Genomic DNA, 20,078 nt, shown 5'->3' on the forward strand with positions numbered 1-20,078 from the left:
GTAAGTAACAGGTGTTACAAAGGTCTCCGTAGCTGTACAAGGCCATTTACTTAGTCACTTGCCAATATGAAAAGGGACCAGAGGGTACAAGAGGAGGATGTAGCTAAGAATAAAAAGTCAACAACTTTGAATTAAAGTTATCATAGTGCAGGGTCAGAGAAATTCTTTGAGAAGCTTAAGTGTGGTTTTTGTCAACATACCAGCAGAGGTGCTGAAAATAGCAGCTACAAGGTTATCTTGGGGAAACAAAGGAATTGAACAAGTTCAAAGAATGTGTGCCAGTTAGGAGTCCTGAAAGATGATGAAGCTTTTATCTCTTATCTCAGACCACTTGTTGCTCTGTGTCTTCCTGAGTCTACTTTGGGTAAGTTTTTTTTTTACCTTCCACTTTGATGGTGATCAGATAGTGAAGCTCAGTGTAGGTTACCCTCGACAAAAGGAAACAGTGCAGTCAAAACCACAGTGAAGTCTAAATGCATGACATGCTTCATTATGTATTTTAAACACTATAGTTATGTTTTGTGAAGCACTGGTTTATACAGAAATACAGGAACAACAAAATCTTGTTAAACGGCATGAAAATTCTGGACTTTTCCAGATTTTGAAACATGAATTTATTCCCTCTTTGCAACACCAATTTGTTACCGTTTCCTCTGAGAACAAAAAGAGCATGAAGGAGGAAAATAACGTTAATAATAAATACAACAATATCTTAAACACTTACATGGTACAGATTTAATGATTTAATCAGATCAGATATGGAATTTTAAACAGTGTGTCTGAGGAGAATTGTGTTAGATATTTTATAGAACAGTGATTAAGTAACTGTAGCTATAATATACAATATAATGATAAATATGATTTGTGTTTTTAGCAAAAGTTAACATTTCATTAATTAAAGTTTTTTGCCAGCTCTGTGATTCATATGTTATAGATGTTGCTATAGTTGGCAGGAGCTGACACATAAAATGCTAAAATAATTTGTCACTGACTTATTTGTTTCCTGCACATCATTTTTTATTTTTAGTGAAAGTTTTTGTTCATATAAAGCAGAATGCTCAGAGAATATCTCTAAGTATTACTCCTTTAAGCAGCCAGTCATGCTTCTGTTCACATACATGTTCATGATATAATACAGATGTGAAATTAAAAGCAGCAAACATCGCTCTGTGAGACTGCTAAGCATCATGTTAACTGGGTATTCAATGGCAATTTTCTTTACATTGTGAAAGTGATTTTTTTAGAATTTGATTTAGATTTGGTAGTTTTCGTCATGTTCACTCTTTTTCTGCTTTTAGGGTACAACTGACTCCACTACAACAATCACAGCGACAGTGACAATGACAGTAACAGCAGGACAGCGAAGTACAGCCAAAACAGAAACAAGCACAAGACTAACAACCAACCTGCTGACAGGTACAACACCAAAAACCACTCCACTGGATCCTAAAGTAGAAAACAACATTGTAAGATAAGATAAGATAAGATAAGATGACCTTTATTAGTCCCACACGTGGGAAATTTGTTTTGTCACAGCAGAAAACAAATTTCTGGTTCAAATAAGGAACCAGGTTCCTTATTTGAACCAGGTTCAAATAAGTCCCACTCCACTGACTTCAACAGAACAAACAACTACATCTACAACAACAAAAGGCCGTAAGAATGAAAGACTATCCTTTGACTTTTGTTGGTGATCAGTGAAACTGAAGTGAATGTCATTCAGGGTTTTTATTGTGCTAAAATGTGAACGCCACTCTCAACTCATCGCAGCTCCTGATGATGTTACAAAAGGCACAGTGGTACAAAGCACTGAAAGCAGCATAATCAGTGCTTCAGTTCTTGTTATTTTTTTTTTAAACTAAAACCACTGTGTGTCCTCTTTTCTTTTCCAGCTCCAGATAATGTTGACAGACTGAATGTGACCACACAAAATGAGAGTAGCATTTCTCTGACCTGGAACAAGGTTAACAACATCTCAACATACATCCTGCAATATGGTAATATAACAGAAGCTATTAATAAAGCTGAAGAAGGACCCATAGTACATGTGGTCACTTCTCTAACTGCTGGGACAAACTACACATTCACTCTCTTAACCACGTCTGAGGGACTCAACAGCAGTGGATACACATTCAGTGCTGTGACAGGTTGGTGAGCACTGAACAAAACGTTCAGTCTAATTAAAACATACACAAAATACAAGATTTTGTTGGGAACATTGTTACAGTTTGGAGATGTCACAAGCAGTGGAGTAAACTGCACTGCAGTCACTGGTAAGATATATTTTCTCTATTATAGATAAATAAGCCAGGATGGACCGGCTCATTAGTACTTGAAACTTTAGCTGATGGAGAGGGGGTTTTTTTTTGTCAAATCCACATTCCTCTGTTATCTTTACCACCACAAAGTGTTAATAATGTGAATGTGGTGCATCAAAATGAGATGAGTATAACACTAGAGTGGTAAAAGGTTAAAAACATCTAAGAATACATCCTACAGTACCTTAATGGCACTGACATGGAAAAAAATATCAGTGTTTCTCAAGAGGGACCCATTAAATATGAGGTGTCTCCTCTGACTGCTATGACAAAGTACAACTTCACTCTTATCACTGTGTTTGAGGGAGTCAGCAGCTCTGGATACTCATTTACTGCTGTGACAGGTGAGTGATCACTGAAGAGATGTGTGTTACTGGACGTTTTACTCATGGAAATCCTCCCACAAACTCCTGTATTTAGGTTTTTTAACCACTGATGGGTAATGTTTAATATTTTTGACTGTGATAATTTAATGAATGAACTGAATGAAGATTCTGTCTTTCTAGAAATATTTATTTATGTTGGGATGCTATGTGTTTTGACAGCTGCAATAGGCTACAGCCCCCCGCAACCCTGAAAAGGATAAGTGGAAGAGAATGGATGGATGGATGTTATATGATTTGAAAATAAACATTTGCAATGGTTTTTACAGTTAAAAATTTTTTGGAACATGCATTTATACTATTACAATAACATTGTAACGCAGAATATGTCAAATACCACCCCTAGCTATAATCCTAGACTGCTTACTGCTAACCTGGTGGAGGTTAACAGATTTAAAACATCTAAAACAGTCATAGTCCTTGAGAGGGACTTGGTGAGGTGTTTTTTGTCTGATATACATTTACAACATTAGACAGGAGACATTAAAACTTGAAATTAAATTTTTATACTTACTAAAAGCTTAGGAAACCAAAAGGTTACTTAAGGATGCAATTTGCGAATCAGATTTTGTAAAATTCTTTTTATTTCATCTTTAGCTTCTTATAATGCACATCAACTGCATTTGAATCAGACTAAATAAGACCAGAGTTTTGTTTATTTATTAACATATGTGTGTTGCTTTGTCACTATGACTGTCTTGAATGGAATTTACAAAAAGTAACATCTATTTATGCTTCTGGCCCACTGTATTTCTTTTAAATATGTCTCAAATTTTGTATTCTTCTGAAATCATTCTTTGTCTTCTTTCAGCTCCCAAAAATGTCCAGACTGTGACTGCGACACAAAATGAGAACAGTATAACTCTGATGTGGGAGAAGGTTAACGACATACTAACATACATCCTAGAATATGACAGCGGTAGTATTGTTATTGGCAAGAATGACATGGGTGGATGCACGACATCAGGTGCATCAGTTAGATGTGTGGTCTCTTCTTTGACTGCTGGGATAAACTACAATTTTACCCTTTTTACTGTGTTTGAGAACATCAGCAGCTCTGGATACAACTTTAGTGCACCGACAGGTATGTAATCACTAAGTATTTTTAAGTAATTATTTTTTCTAATTGTCTGTTTTGTAATCTTCTGAAATCATTCTTTGTCTTCTTTCAGCTCCCAAAAATGTCCACAATGTGACTGTGACACAAAATGAGAACAGTATAACTCTGATGTGGGAGAAGATTAACGACATACTAACATACATCCTAGAATATGACAGCGGTAATATTGTTATTGGCAAGAATGACATGGGCAGATGCACGACATCAGGTGCATCAGTTAGATGTGTGGTCTCTTCTCTGACTGCTGGAACAAACTACAATTTTACCCTTTTTACTGTGTTTGAGAACGTCAACAGCTCTGGATACAAGTTTAGAGCACCGACAGGTATGTAATCACTAAGTATTTTTAAGTAATTTTTTTTTTAATTGTCTGTTTTGTATTCTTCTGAAATTATTCTTTGTCTTATTTCAGCTCCCAAAAATGTCCAGACTGTGACTGTGACACAAGATGAGAACAGTATAACTCTGATGTGGGAGAAGGTTAACGACATACTAACATACATCCTAGAATATAACAGCGGTAATATTGTTATTGGCAAGAATGACATGGACGGCTGCACGACATCAGGTGCATCAGTTAGATGTGTGGTCTCTTCTCTGACTGCTGGGACAAACTACAATTTTACCCTTTTTACTGTGTTTGAGAACGTCAACAGCTCTGGATACAACTTTAGTGTACCGACAGGTATGTGATCAAGTGGTTTTTTTTAACTGTTTGTTTTCCTTGTGATACAATATATTTAAATGGCCAATATAAGTCCAAGTGAAATGTCCATGTTTTCCTTCAGGCCTGCAGTGCTATTTATCCATCCAGGCTATACCTGTCAGTGTTCCTGGGTCGTTGACCCAGTGTTTTCGGTTTTGTCATGTTCATTTTATTTCCCACTCATTCTCATTGCCTGTGTATTGTGTTCCACTTACCTCCACGTGTCTTTACTCAGATTAAGTTCAGCTGTTCACTCACCGGTCTCTAATCACTCATCATCCAGCCTGTATTTAAACCCTCAGTTTCTCTCGGCCCAGCGTCTTGTCATTAACGTTGTCTGTCCCGCATGTGTGTTCCAGTTCAGTCAGTCTTTCAATCAGTCAGCCAGTCGTCTGTCTCATGTTCTGTTCATCCATTCTGTACAGTAAACACCGTCTTCTTTCCACACTAACCCGTGAGTCCTGCGTTTGGGTCTGCTCTTCCTCACCTCCACACAGTGAAGCCCTGACACTACCCACCAACTATATCTCAGTGCAGAAGGAAGTGTGCATCTAAACCTGATGATAGGCTTGTGGCTGTGATAGAGCAGCAAATATGAATGATGTGCTCTTAGCAGCTTAATTATTATATTTTATATGATAACTATATAATTATTTTATTATTAGTATAAATTGTTATTATTCAGTTAATTAATTTTGACTGATCTGATCACCTGATTGGAAACATACATTGATGCTGAGCCATTTAGCTCACACACCTACTCAGACTTAAAAGCTTGTGATAACTGAACTAGCACTATACTCCTGTATGTTACACAGTAACATGTAGCTATTTCACTCCAAAAGAAAAAGCTGAACAAATTCCACTTCTGAGTTTTGTTTTTGTTTTTTCAGTTCCACCAGTGGTGCCTTGGGTCAATGTGACTGAACGATTTACTAACAGCATAACTCTAGAGTGGGAGAACATGAATGAAGCCTGGAAATACGAGCTTCAAATCAATGGTGGTGTGTCAGATAATGTGTCAGAAAGCTCCTCAGATACAATCAGAAAAGTAGTGACATCTCTTCAGCCTGGAACAGAGTATGATTTCAACTTAACCACAGTGTTCGCTGGACTCATCAGCACTGCTTATGAGAATTTCACTGTAACAGGTAAAAAAAAAAAACATTATAACTTTTTCTTGTCTCTTTTCAATGAGTTGTGTGAAAAAAAAAAAAAAAAGAATCAGTTTCTTGCTTGTAACTATTTTCTCATCCATTTCAGCCATCGACTGTGCCAGTGCAGACTGGAAAGTTACCAACTCATCAATCAAAGCAAAGATTGAAGGCTTGTTCTTGAACGCAACCGCCCAGTATGGATCTAATGTTCATGACAGTGATGGAAGTGAAAATGTGTCGTTTACTGGACTTTACCCTGGTGCCACCTATCAGATATCTCTTGTCTATGAAAAGTCTTCCAGAGTTTTCCTGCAGTGTGAACACAAATTAACAATTCGTGAGTACAAATCAGACTTAAGAACAACAAATGTCTGCATTTACAACAGAAACCATTTGAAAGACTAGTTTGTTTTTAATCTGTAAATTCGTTTTTAGGATCCTTAAGTATTCAGTCATGTTGGTTACAAAAAGATGATCTTGAATTGATTTAATTTAGTTTTTAATTTTTAGTTTTTGCTATTGCATTCAATTTTTTATTCTTAAAAATGTTTATTGCAGAAAATTAATTTTATTTGCAATACCGGTTAATACAGTTATATAATATGATTCAGTATTAATCTATGAGCTTTAACTATCATTTTATTATTAACTGACCAATTCGATCTGATAAATTAGCTCAAGAAATTAGAAAGTTTAAAGCAGAAAATGAGTAATTCTTTTCATATCTAATGTGTCAATGTTGAGGTCTTTATTTTTATTCCAAAAATTATAATACATTTTTTAAACTGTAGGGTACTGCTTTGAATTAAAAGTAAAGCAAACAATATTTCTATTTATTCTACAGGCACTTTTCATAGACTCTGTTTTATAGTATAAAATGTTCAATTATATTTACTGTAAATCATATATTTTCTGCTTTAGTTGTGACTGTTAAACCTTTTTCTTGTTTTACTCAGTTCCTCCTAATCTAAATGCTCACTGTGAGTACTGGGCAGCTGGATACTCTGTTCTTATTAAATGGACAGACCCAGAGGGCGAGTGGACCAATGCGGAGGTGAATGTGACTGGAAAGACTCACACAGTAGCTAGTCCTAAAACTGAGATCATAATCAATGGATTCCAACCTGCCAAAAAATATAAGGTGTCTGTAACTTCACTGTCTGGGGTGAGGAGGAGTTCTGAACCGCATGTGTTTTACTGTCAGACTGATCCAAGGGGTGAGTAAAAGTAACTATATTACCATGTTACTGCTTCATAACAATATACAGTATTTTCAACTTTGACTTGATTACAAATTGTTTGATTTCACTCAAGTGTAAAAAATAAACCTCTAAACTTTTCAACTTCATTGCTAACTATGCTTTTGCTCCCTTTAGGAGTTATTGCAGGGTCCGTATTTGGCGTGCTTCTTTTTGGTCTCCTGGTCGCTCTGGTTGTCTTTATTTTCCTCAAAAGACCAGATATTATTAGGTGGGTCTCACTTCACTGACAAGAATAAAGTCAGTTAAATCAAGACATTTATCAAATTTAATGTCTTAAATTCGATCCTGCAGCAGAAAGAAGTCTTCATTCATTGGTGGATCCAAAGTACCAAACACACAGAGCAAGTAAGTGTTTCTTTACAATGACAATTACCCACAATGAAAAAAAACATTAATTAAGGCAAAATTAATGAATACGTTTGAGAGGGAATCATTAATGTCAAGTACTGTCATATAATTTTTTATTATTTCATTAGGTCAAAACAAAGGTAAGATTAATTCTGCTTTTGTTATGTTTTATTTATTTATTTATTTTTAGATCTATCCCTTCTACAAAGTTTCCTGACCACTTCCATCAGCTGAGTTTGGATGAGAACAGAGGCTTCAGCGAGGAATATGAGGTGCATAAAAAGATCAAGATTTTTTTTCCTCTTCTTCTTCTGTGTGTTCCTGTTTTCGTGACTTTACTGTTTTATATCTTACCATTTTATTTGTTTTATGACAGCCAATATCTCAGTTTCATGCTTTGTTATCTGCTACGTTCATGCAGTGCCTCGCTCCTGTTGGAACAGACCAGACACGAAAGACTGCTATTCTACCTGAAAACAAAGCGAAGAATCGTTTCAATAACGTCTTGCCATGTGAGTCTCTCCTCTCACTGTTGAACCGTGCTGTTGTGAGCTCATTCTAGCAGTCTATGTCAGGTCTACTGGAGGTGCACTGGAGTTAAATCACCTATTTTCTCGTATTAGATGACTGGTGTCGTGTGAAGCTCACTACATCAGATCCTGATGGAATTTCAGACTATATCAATGCCAATTACATGCCGGTAAGTGTTACATTAAGATAAAGTTCAGTAAAGATCTCTTTATAACTACACCATACAGAGAGCATATAGACAAGCACCTTTGTGTGATTTCATGAGCTTTCTTTTTTCATGTCTATAACAAGCAGAAGATATACAAGCTACATTAGTCTACATATTAACTTTGTCCACTGCTTTTCAGGGCTACAGCAGTAACAGAGAGTACATTGCCACTCAGGGCCCTCTGCCCTCTACTGTTAATGATTTCTGGAGAATGATTTGGGAACAAAGAGTTAAGAGGATCGTAATGGTAACCAACTGCATTGAAGGAGGGCGGGTAAGTCTTCAGAAAATCTTAAAATGTTTTATTGCTAGTCTTTCAAGAAAGTGGTTGTCAGGAGGAAACATACTGGTTACTTCACAAAGAACAGATCAAGATCTATGATTAATATACATTTTGTACATGTATTTTGTTGCTTTTTGTTCATTTTTCTAGACCAGGTGTGAACAATACTGGCCTGCAGACAGAAAGCCATGCCTTTATGGAGAGCTGTTGGTCACCATGAGATCTGAGCAACAGGAGACCAACTGGATGCTGAGAGAATTCAACCTGAAAGATGTATAAAAACTTACTTATATCTTCTGAGTGTGTGTGTAGATGGTACTAACTAAGGCTAGAAAATATATTCATAGAAAACATTATTGGCTTTAGCTGTTAATGTTGCTTTTAAAAGAATAATGGTTGATTGATAATTAAAATATTATGCTGTATATCAAGACATAGACCTAAAGTAACTGTATATGAATGTTCCTCACAGAGAAAAACCTCAGAAGAACGGACAGTTAAACATTTCCACTTTACTGCCTGGCCTGATCATGGAGTCCCAGCGTGCACAGAGGTCCTGATCCAGTTCAGAGGACTGGTGAGACAGCACATAGAGAGAGAAGGGGGCAAAGCACCAACTGTGGTTCACTCCAGGTATGAAATAATTGTTTCCTTTTACATGGGTGCAGGGTTGCTTTATACAATATCCACCCAGCTAAAGTCACACACTCTAATACTCCATGGACCGCCTTTACTTTAGATGATACCTTCAACAAACTTAGGTAAAATCACATCACTTACAACCCAAATTCCAACAAAAAACATATCAGCTCATTTTAAATTTGATGGCAGCAACACAAGTCAATAAATTTGGGACAGTGCAATGTGGCATCCCTCTTCTTTTAAGAGCCTACAAACATCTGAGAACTGAGTAGCTAAACTATAAAAGTGAATGGTCCTAAGATCCCAGAGGTCCTCCAAATGGCCACTTGCAGGACCTCTGGGAGATTTATCTGAAAGTGTTGCTCTAAAACATGTTTATAGTTTTCAACATTGATGGTGCCTATCCTATTGAATTATCATTATCACTAATGACACCAGAGACACACACATACCCACGCACACACGTACACACAAACACACACGGATGCTGTTTTTTGAACTGAGTTAGGGTGACCAACCGTCCTCTTTTACCCGGACATGTCCTCTTTTCACGTTCTGTCCGGGTTTTCCTATATTCTGACAGAGGACCCATGTGTGTGACGTCATCCCCAAACTGCTGCTTTGTGAGCGCTTGTTCTGCGCTCACAGACAGGACAGACAGCGTGCAGCAACGCGCCTAATGATGTTTAAAAGATCCCAAAGCGCAAGTCCATCTTTCAGACTAACTGCAAAAAAATTTCCCTTGTACCAACCATAGCTGGACTGGCCATCAGGCATACTGGGCATTTGCTCACCACCAAACAACTCAGTTGTTTGGTGGTAACTATGGCAAAGCTTCCACAGAGGCCAGCAGGTGGATTATTGGAAAGGGGAATCAGGAGGAGGAGAGACCCGAGGCTGATCCGAGTGTCAGGTGAACTGAACTTCAGGTAAGAAGTTATGACCTGCAGTCTATCTGGGTCAAATATAAACCAAGTTTAGGTGGAGTTTATTTTCGTTGTGCTGACTTTTTACAGTCAGTTACAATAACTCCTACTGCGTACTAGCTAGCATGACAGAGTTTCTATACAGCTGGGTGGGTGCTATGTTACTGATGAACTTTTTTCATAAGGTTAATTATTAGAGTTGCCAACTGTCCCGTAAAAAACGGAATCATCCCGCATTCAGAGAAAATATTACGCGTTTCGTATTGAGCCGAAAAGGAAGACAGTTTGTCCCGGACTTCAGCTAGAATGGAAAAACACAAAGCTGGAGTTATTCTCCGTCTTTACATTGAGCAGCTGCCTCTTCTTCTCTCATTCTCTCCCCTCCCTCTCCTGTTGCTCCTTCAATCATGAAACTGATCAATGATCAGCTGATCGGCTTTTCTCTCTCGTTTGTTTATCGCCCACTTTGCGCCAGAAAGAGGAAACCAGTGGATGTCGCGTTAAACAACAGCAGCACGTTTAAGCTTGATCAGCTGTTGTTAGAATTTATTTAATATTAATTTCTAGTATCAGCTGATGTTTCCTGGAGCCACAGCTGTAAAAGCTGCTGGTCATGATGTCGGTTTGGATATGTGGTGAGAGGGAAACATGCAGATGAAACCAGGAGATGTCCTTACTGAATCATCAGAGCTGAACAGGTGATGGAGAAACAGGTTTACCTTTTAGGTGACATGAATGAGTTGAAGGGAAGTTATAAACTGTTTCTGAGAGACAAATAACACCAGGATCCTTTCCTAAGTAGCTGACAGCTGGTAACTGTGCAGGGGCGAGTCTAGCAAAGCTTTGCCAGGGGGGCCAGGTAGGGCATTAAAAGGGAAAGGGGGGCACAAAGTACTTTTCTTTCTTATTCTCATTTAAAATGTGTAGCTTTTAATAAATAATTATCTGAATCTTACAACCAAAGTTTTTATCTGATGTAAAATGTATAGAAATCATACATATACCAGCAAGACAGTGTACATCACTGTCACAACAGCGTTCGTTTTCATATCAAAGGCTTTATGGCTTTTCCTATAATACCTGGTGGGCTGGTCTCTAGTCAAAATGCTGGGGCCGATTTTATGTTTCTTTAAGCAAGTTCTTCATGACTGAGCCAAGTGTCCTCTTTTTTGGAAATCAAAATATGGTCACCCTAACTGAGTGGTGATAGCAAGTCAAAATAGTTTTGTATTTTGTTTTGTTTTTTATGATTTGATTTCACCAAACATTTAACTGAGCTCAAATCACAATCATTCAAGAATATTTTGCAACCATATTTAGTCTCAAAAGATGATGGCTCATTACTTTCTCTCCAGATTTTAATATTTATTTTTATATTTTATAATTTTTTTAATGTTTTGGAAATGTCTTAACCCATTTTAGTAGTTTCAGCAATTATATTACTTTGCTTGATGGAGGCCAGTAATTTGACCTTTCTGAAATGGACTAACATATTTTTCATTACTACAGGATACGTCTTCCTAAATAACTGCTTAAGAAATGAGAAGCTACTTCAGGGTTAGGGTTAAATAAGCTGTTGGTTGCCAAAATTATTAAACATTATTACTGATTACTGCAGTAATTATGAATGGAAAGCTGTTGACTATTTGCTTGGTCAAATCTAGGTGATTTTTTTTTTTTTTTTTTTGCCAGGCAGCCTTTCGTTAGTCTCATTCACATTAGATTAAGAAGAAGTGACATAAAAGCTGTAGACCATAAATTTGGTCAGCATAAAGAGTTTACTAATATTAAATCATAATTTATTAAAGGTCATTTTTTATATCAGTGCTGAGCTTAAAGATCTTCAGTTAGGAGCAACTAGTTCATCCTAATATTTGCTTCTTTCTTTCTGTGGCCTTCAAACCTGTAAGATTGTGAAAACTCACGGAGACAAATTGGGATCATTCTCATAAATATAAATACCACCAATGATACAATTGTGCTCAGGTGACTTTGTAGAATACAACATGCTGTTATAGTCAGACCTCTTCTGGGATCTGCAGAGGAGGCATACAATTAACTACAAAATTATAAACTCTGTGTCGCGCTGTGTCTCTGTCACTATATGTGACAGAAACACAGCGCGATACAGTGTCAGACTGATACTGTAAATATAATGTGATGTTTCGAGGCAGCGTATTAGGAGCAGGTGAAGGGTTGGTATCTTCCCACATTCCCAAACACTCCTGTCTGTGATTAAAAGTGTGTGTCTGTTGTGACAGAACAGTGTCGTTCGGGTTTTGTGTTTTCTAATCCGTTTTTCTTTCTGTCGTGATGTCTTGTTTTCAGCTCACTTTAGTTTCATTTTGCATTTACTAGTTTCACTTTGGTTTTTACTCTTTGGAAATGTTCGTTTTTTTAAGCTTTCATTAGTTTCTGTGGGTTTTTTATGATTATAACATTGAGGGTATTTGTCAGGGGTATATTTTTAAAAGCCTTGAGCAGATATTACATTACAAATTGCAAACACATGCACTGAAGCCTCACTGAGCAGGCGGTGATGAGAAATTTGACCAAAGGGACAAAGACTACAATTAAAGACATTTCCTCTATAATTTTATTGAAGCTTGTTTTGTTGTGTACAGTATTGTTTTCCACATTGTTTTCACATCTAGTTGTATGTTCTAGTTTAGTTTTTGTTAACTACAATAACTTTGGCACAGACACAGTGATGAGAGCTTTCTATGTGACCTTAAAAACCTTTTGCTATCTTATTATGACGCTTGTGTCTCTCTTAGCGCTGGAGTCGGGAGAACTGGCACTATCATTTCCCTGGATGTGCTGCTTCAGCAGCTGGAGAAAGAACAAGCAGTCGGCATCGATGCCTTCGTACACAAGATGAGACTGAACCGACCGTACATGGTGCAGACGGAGGTAACTCTATTAAACTGCTTCTGATTGAGCCACCACTTCCTTAATTAGCTAACCATGTATTTCTTTATAGTCACAGCTGGTGAAACAATACACAGACAGCATTTTAGTCATCATAAGATATGCAGTTGTTTTTTTGTTTTTGTTTTTTAAATTGGGGTCCTTTCATCTTAAAATATGATTTTGAAAGAGTTTTTCTATTGTTCAATTTTTGTTTTTCAAATTTTTTATACATTAACCAGCAGATGCCTCCTTAAAATATTTTTTAATCCAGTTTGTTAATTGAACTTGTTACAGCAAAACACTTGATTGAAATGTTATTATAGTCCTGTTTGTGACATTAGAGCCAGTATTTCTCTCTATGTCTATGTCTACATCTTTTTAAGTAAGAGAGCTGAAAATTTGTTTTCATAAAACAAAGCTTTATTGGACTTTTTTGTTTATTAAAAAAAATCGAATGCTTTATTTTGAAACTGTGCAGCAATGTTGAAAGAAACTATTATGATCTTTACAGACAGAAGTTCTGCATTTCAAATAACCAACAACTTCTGGTATTTCCTTTTCAGTCCCAGTACATTTTTCTGCACCAGTGCATCATGGACAGTCTGCAACCAAAAGACACGAATGAAGAGAACATTTATGAGGATTTATACGAGAACTCGTACGAGACGCCAGACAGCTTATACGTCAATGCCACTGCTCTCCAAGAGTTCCGTCGGCACAATGTAAATGCCTAGTATTAACCCTGCACTTAATCTTTTATGCACTTAATGAAAAACTATTTGTCTATGAGCAATATTTTGGTTTTAAACTTAATAATACAAACTATTACATCTTAACTGTTTCCGTTTATGCATTGCACACTTCAGATCTTATTTAGTTTGCATCTCTTCTAAATGTGTGATATTATAATTGTTGTTGTTGTTTTTGTGTGAGAAATTAGCACTCTGATGACTTGGGAATGTTAAAAATGTCATTGTTCTGGGTCCTTTTTACCCAGCATGTTGAGTTTCTTCTATTCTAGTGATATTTTGTATTATGGTTTATGTTCAGGTTCATTTATAGTCTTAGTTATTCTGTTTTGAATTTCTTTATACTCCCTGTTTTGTTCTTGGGTTATTAGGTTTCCCCTTGTGTCTTTGCCTTCTGTGTCTCTCTCTCTGTGTCTGTGTTTATGTGTTTGTATGAGCCGTAGCGTCTTGTCTCCCTCCTTCTGTTCCATTCTATGTTTTCCCGAGCCCATTATGTCTCCTCTCTCTCCCTCGTGTTCCCTTGCTCCCTTTCGTCTGCCTTTCCTCCACTCCTCTGTCAAATTCATGTGTCAGTCTTGCATTCATTCATTTCCTGTTTTATTGTGAAGGTCTTGTGTTCCATGTTCAGTGTGTTTAGTTTTGGTTCCCTGGTGTCGTCATGTCTAATTTGTCTCAGCTCTGTTCCGCATGTATTTTCTGTTTCCTCATCGTTGTACTGTGTATTTAAGCCTCTGTTTCCCTCAGTCCATTTGCGTTCTCCTTCACTCATGGCTGTCTATTTGCCTGTGTGTTTCTCTGTATGTTTAGGTTCCAGAATTCCGGTTTAGTTTTAGTTTTATTTTGTATCACCTGCACACCAGCAATAAAGCTGTGTTTGTGAGTTTAAGTCTTTCCTGTTAGTCTGCTTTTGGGTTCTTTCCTGCCTGCTGCGCAGCCAGTTTATGACAAACACATACATTGATGAGTACAAAACAAAAGAATAATTTCTACAAGAAATATAATATTTCACATTCACAGAAATATAAAAACTAAGTTTTGGTTTCAGTGTGTCACTGATTCTCTTTCCTACACTAGAAACACAACCATTTATGCATCTTCTTCTGTGATGTTGCCACCTGAGGGGTCCTGACTGCTGGACACAGTACAGAATTTACTATCAGTAACTTCCCTTTCTGGCTTTGAGAGCCTCCTGGTTGATATCTAATGGCCCTGACTGCTGCTTGCCCGGATATAGTGGCTCAGTTTTAACAGGGTCAGGCAGGGGAGGGACGGAACATTTTAGCAATGTTGTGCAGCACACTGCATGCTTTGATAATGTTAGACTGCTTAAGTGAGCCTTCTTGTGCAAAACAAAGTTATGTCAGACACTTGAAACACCTCTTCATGGAATCCAGTGTCGTCTGCATGAAATCGAGGATCTTTGTGTGGGCCTAGTTGAAGTAGATCTTGTTGTCGTTTGAGGGCTCTGATAAAGGAGTCAAGATGTGCTTATGTAACCCAGGTCATTTTTTGAGTATGGGATTTCTGATTATTTGGTAGTCACTGAACGCACCACTGTGCCTTGCGCATAGCCACTCCCTAGTTTAGCCACAGAGTTTTTCCTCCGTTCGTCCGATGAGGCGCATGCTGCTCTCGTGCCCTCTGCGAGCTGGAAATTCGGGTACAGTAGACATTTGAGTTGCTGTAAATAGTTTTAAAAACCTTTATACTTGGAGCTAATGTTTTAATATGTTGTTAGGAAAAGGAGTATTGTAGTTGTTACGAACGTGAAGCTGAGCTGAATCCGACAGCCATTCGCCATTACATGAACCCCTCTGGTGAGTTAGCTGGCAGCTCATGTTCGCATTAGATGTTGTGTGCCTTATCATGCCGCAGCGAGATATCGAATCTACCATTGTCATGTTTGTTAAGAAGGAGGCTAAATATTGTATAATGTGTGTTATTAGCTGACTGTTAGCAAGCTAACTGTTAAGCGAGCCTGACTAATGTCCTAAAATGGCGGCCGACATGAGGTCAGTTACAGAGTTATTGTGTTATGCCTAAGAGAACAGCATTAATAAGCATTGTTAACAGCATTTATGTTGTTATATTTTTATTTTGGCAAACCTGTATTATTATGATGGTAAGACTGTTAAATAAGCCATTAGTGACATGGACACTGAGTCAATGGTACTGAGACTTATGAACATTTGGTTAATTCTTTTGCACACTTGTGTGTAGGCTGGTTTGTTTGCCCTTTTGATACCCTGGGTCCTACTGGATGAACTGCTTTGTGGAAGTCCTCATCTGATGACTCCGCTGAATCGTCCTGGCCGGTAGATGGTCGTTGCTGCGGGTGGATGCTTCTGCTTGCTGGATACTATTATTGGATGCTACACCGTTCCAACAGAGCAGTAGGAACGATTTAAAGGGCCCAACGATGCACTTTACTTTTCCCTGAGCTCAGGTGGTTTTCTTTTGGCCAAAGGACCTTGAAGGATACATATTTGCATTTATTTCATTTTTTCCTTGGGACACTGAGTGGAAAGACACTACAAAAAAGGGCTTATTATTTAAAATTGTGTTTAATAAATGTGTTTATGTTAAGTGAGTGTGGTGTCCATTGTGTGCTGGAAGCCTTACTGTTCCTGTGGTGGAGCAGCTACTACGAATCTCCTTTACGAAACTAGCTTCTGACGGGATACAGATATTCGGGACACATTTGAATTCTTGTAACCTATTTCTAGAGAAGCTGTGATTCTGGGCCTAGACATCGGGGTGAAATTGATGATACTGACACCTAGTGAACTGCCCAAGGTCAACAGTCCTGATTTCCAAGCATTCAAGCGTTGGTAAGTACAGATTGCGTTACACTTACTTAAATGGTAGCCTTTCCCACCTTTACATGAAATGCAAGAGAATGCAATGAATATCACAGCACACATACAAAACAATACCATCTTCATTTCTAAACTTATGAAGATTTAACACTCCTGTTCAATTTAAATTCATTGCAGTGTACAGTTTACCACAAACTAATTTGTGAATGTTGTATATGGGCTGATGTAGAGGCGTGATTAAAAGCATTAAAAGCACAATTACCACATTGAATCTAAAACATGACTGCACTGCAGGAGTATCTGTAGTGTATCGTATGAGATTGCAAATGCAGTTTAGTATAAACATTGCAACTGAGAAAAAAATTAGTCTGTAGCCGGACTGTGACATACACTGACCACGCACTTCACAGGTACACCACTTCAGCTGCTTGTTAATGCAAATATCTAATCAGCCAATCACATGGCAGAAACTCGGTGCATTTAGGGATGTGGATAGTTTTTTAGTGTCTGAGCAGAAAAATGCAATTGTTAATTAGCTGCTTAGATCACACAGGTACCTGAAGGCAAAATATAAAAAGCAGACACATTTTTCTTTAAGGAGTCACAATAGAAGTCATGAGTAATTGATTTCTGATGTATTATTCTTATAATTTGGATCCTTAAATGAAATAGACTGAAGGTTTAATGTAACTACCTGAGAAGATGGAGTGATGAAGAGATTATGTCCTGTGATGTATTATAGAATGAAATTTAAAATAGCTTATCAAGAATATGCTCATGACTGCACATCTAAATTGAAAATTTTCTGTTTATATTTTTACAAACATTGTATGTTTTAATATACCTTTGTGTGAAATTAAATATATATGCTCAAAATGATTTAGCTTGTGAAAAAAACACCCGTGATTTGTTAAAACTGTCACTCATGATGTAAATTGCTTTGTTCACAAATAATATAATATATATAATATTTACTTTTGAATGATGTCAAAAACAAAATCATTTTTCTGCTTAATGAATGTTTATTATATTCTATATGTAATTAGAATTGCATTTAAATTTAGTTCTTAAATTTACATAATCATACCATTTTAAATTAGACAGCAGCATCAGAATGCACAAAACAGACATATTTATGTATAATTAGTTCACAGAAACATACCAAAATATTACAAAATAATCAGGTTTTATACTTAGAAATGTAAACTTCTTTTGAAATGCTTATATGAATTAGTTTCTTCATTTTGATCTGAGCATCATTAGTACATTAAATAAATATAAATGGGTGGTAATGAAGATTGTTAGCATCTGTTGGTCATTTATAATAATGAACTACATCAACCTCCAACAACAACAAATCATAACAACAGGAACATGGAGATAATGAGGACAGCAAAAGGCAGCAATAAGGAAACTGAGTAATCTGGTGAAATCTTGTCAAAAGTGCTGCAGGAGATGATGTTTCACCAACAATCTCCTGTAAGAATGACCCAAATCTTCAGGTTTTGGTAAAGATGTTAACATCTGCATGGCTCAGTTTACGTCCACTGATTGTTACGACAGCAACTTGGAACCATGAAGACTCTGCTCTTATCTCCCTGTGGATGTATTAAAGGATTTATAATCAGTGAGATCCAAACACACCCATTCTGAAAGCTTTATACACACACACACACACACACACACACACACATATGTATATATATATATATATATATATATATACATATATATATCAAATTTATTTTTATTAATTTTTTTCCCCATTCATATTCAGACTCACTTGAGGGTCTTGTTAGAGGACCAGGACAGGTGTAGTTGCTATCAGAGTCCAGCCCGCTGGAGATGAACCGCACAAATCCTGGCCTATTAGAGCGAATGTGGGACTTGATCCAGGACTGGTAACGGGACACTCTGGAGTAGACTCCTGGCAGATTGGGCCGAGCACAACCAGATCCAAAACTTACAATTCCAGACTGGACCCAAACAGAGCCCTGTTTACTCACCATTGGACCTCCTGAGTCTCCCTGTAGAGATGAAGAGGACACATCTGAGAATCTTTGAAACACCTGATTATGTAACCAAATGAGATGAGGAAGCCTACCTGGCATGAGTCTTTGCCTCCTGCCAGAACACCAGCACAGATCATGTTGTCTGTGACTGTGCCCACTCCATTCAGGCAGTTACACTGTCTGTTTCCCACAACTGGCACCTCCACTTCTTGCAGCGTTTGAGGGAAGGGTAAGGCCACTGATGGGAAGAAAGATGAGGAGCTCTTTACACATAAACCAATGAACTACAGACCACATGAACACTGAAACACCAACACCAGGCTCACCTCCCTCCTTGACTGCACCCCAGCCAGTCACCCAGCTATCAGTGCCATTGTTGAACACACTGCCACTCGCTGCCAGGCACACAGGTCTGATGTAGTCAGTGAATCTGACTGGTGAGGAGAGTCTGAGCAGAGTGATGTCGTTGTTGTTGGTCATACTGTCATAGTTTGGGTACAAAATGATTTTGACAACATTTCTGGACACCTTATTTGGATTTTCACCCTGCAGACTCTGAAGACCAAGAGAAACCTTCAACCCAGACGGAGTTGAACTAAAGTTATAGAAATTAGAAGAAAATATAGAAGTTTTGTCAAAAAATATGTACTGTAAACATCTTTCTTTATGCTGCATTTGAGCTGGAAAAGTAAGAAAGCCTGAGTCAGTATTTTGACATTTATGTTGATGAAATGTTTCAGGAATATCATAATTTCCCAATCTTCAAAGTCCTGTTATAGCTGGATCAGTGTAGGCATAAAGATTAAACAGACGTTTGTGTTACACATCCAGAGAAGCAGTGAGCAGCAGACATCACCCACTCTTTGTTGATGAGGGAACCGCCACAAAAATGTTCACCAAATAGCTGCACGCTGACCTGCCATGGCCAGTGTCCAGGTGGAGCATCTTCACCTCCCACTATCCTGCCGTTGAGTGGAGCAGTGCCACATACTGAAACAAAGATCAGCAGGATCAAACTTCAGAAGCAACATAAATCATTGTAAAAACATGGAAAACATTTTTCCGTGTTTTTATCTGGATCCCCAGTGATTTTTTATTTTATTTTAAAATGCATAAGTAATATTTTTTTTAATAATTTTAATTAATGATTTTTTTTCTTTTCTTTTTTTTTAAGTCAGAGAAATTGTTGTTTTACCTACCATCAGGCTGAGCATTTGATTCTGGAAAGAAACACAACAGGATCAGTGTTGTTCATGAGAGGAGACAATTTTCAGTCAGATCCTATTTTTAAAAGGTTTTAAGTGAAAATATACATTTGCATCTATATTTTAAATTAAAACATTTATGTTGTATGCACATGTTGGCATAAGCCTGACTTACCTGCAGACAGGAGGCTCAACAAAGCCAATAAATGAATCCACTGTCTCAATGCCATTGTGCAACTGTACAGTTCTTGTGTGTCCCTCTTTTTATACTTTTCTCCCAACCATAGGTGAGTGGCAAATATATAAGTGTGTCACCTATATTTGCCCCTCCCATGTGCACACCCCACGGCTGAAGCATTTCCTGCTTCCTTTAATTTCTGGGACAAAGACTTAAAGACCACTGTGCACTTTTTAAAAGATTGCAGGGTTTTTTTTATATGTTATGTGTATTATATTTTTAATAAACATGAATATTGGCAGTAGATTTCATCAAAGA

At 37.4% G+C, this 20,078-nt stretch overlaps 1 protein-coding gene and 1 pseudogene across 1 annotated transcript; one reads left to right on the forward strand and one right to left on the reverse strand.

Annotated features, from left to right (window-relative positions):
* The first annotated feature begins 66 nt into the window (after positions 1-66).
* LOC134632956 (receptor-type tyrosine-protein phosphatase H-like) lies at positions 67-13,531 on the forward strand (annotated as a pseudogene).
* A 3,374-nt stretch (positions 13,532-16,905) lies between these two features.
* On the reverse strand, positions 16,906-19,812 carry LOC134632957 (serine protease 27-like). The gene is made up of 7 exons (XM_063481837.1): positions 19,758-19,812; positions 19,577-19,597; positions 19,190-19,367; positions 18,704-18,972; positions 18,470-18,615; positions 18,149-18,392; positions 16,906-16,922 (listed from the first exon to the last, which is right to left on the reverse strand). Exons 1-7 carry the CDS (start codon positions 19,810-19,812, stop codon positions 16,906-16,908), a joined length of 930 nt encoding a protein of 309 aa, XP_063337907.1.
* Between the last annotated feature and the right edge of the window lie 266 nt (positions 19,813-20,078).

Source organism: Pelmatolapia mariae, linkage group LG8 (assembly GCF_036321145.2).
Source record: "Pelmatolapia mariae isolate MD_Pm_ZW linkage group LG8, Pm_UMD_F_2, whole genome shotgun sequence".
Lineage (NCBI taxonomy): Eukaryota > Metazoa > Chordata > Actinopteri > Cichliformes > Cichlidae > Pelmatolapia > Pelmatolapia mariae.

What these genes read in the sequence shown, in the direction of transcription:
- LOC134632957 (XM_063481837.1), bottom strand. Translation starts at nt 19,812, where the DNA reads ATGGCATTGAGACAGTGGATTCATTTATTGGCTTTGTTGAGCCTCCTG. An exon ending in ATCAAATGCTCAGCCTGATG is followed by an intron (nt 19,368 to 19,576) that starts GTAGGTAAAACA and finishes TCTTTGTTTCAG; the next exon opens with TATGTGGCACTGCTCCACTC. An exon ending in GAGGCAAAGACTCATGCCAG is followed by an intron (nt 18,393 to 18,469) that starts GTAGGCTTCCTC and finishes TCATCTCTACAG; the next exon opens with GGAGACTCAGGAGGTCCAAT.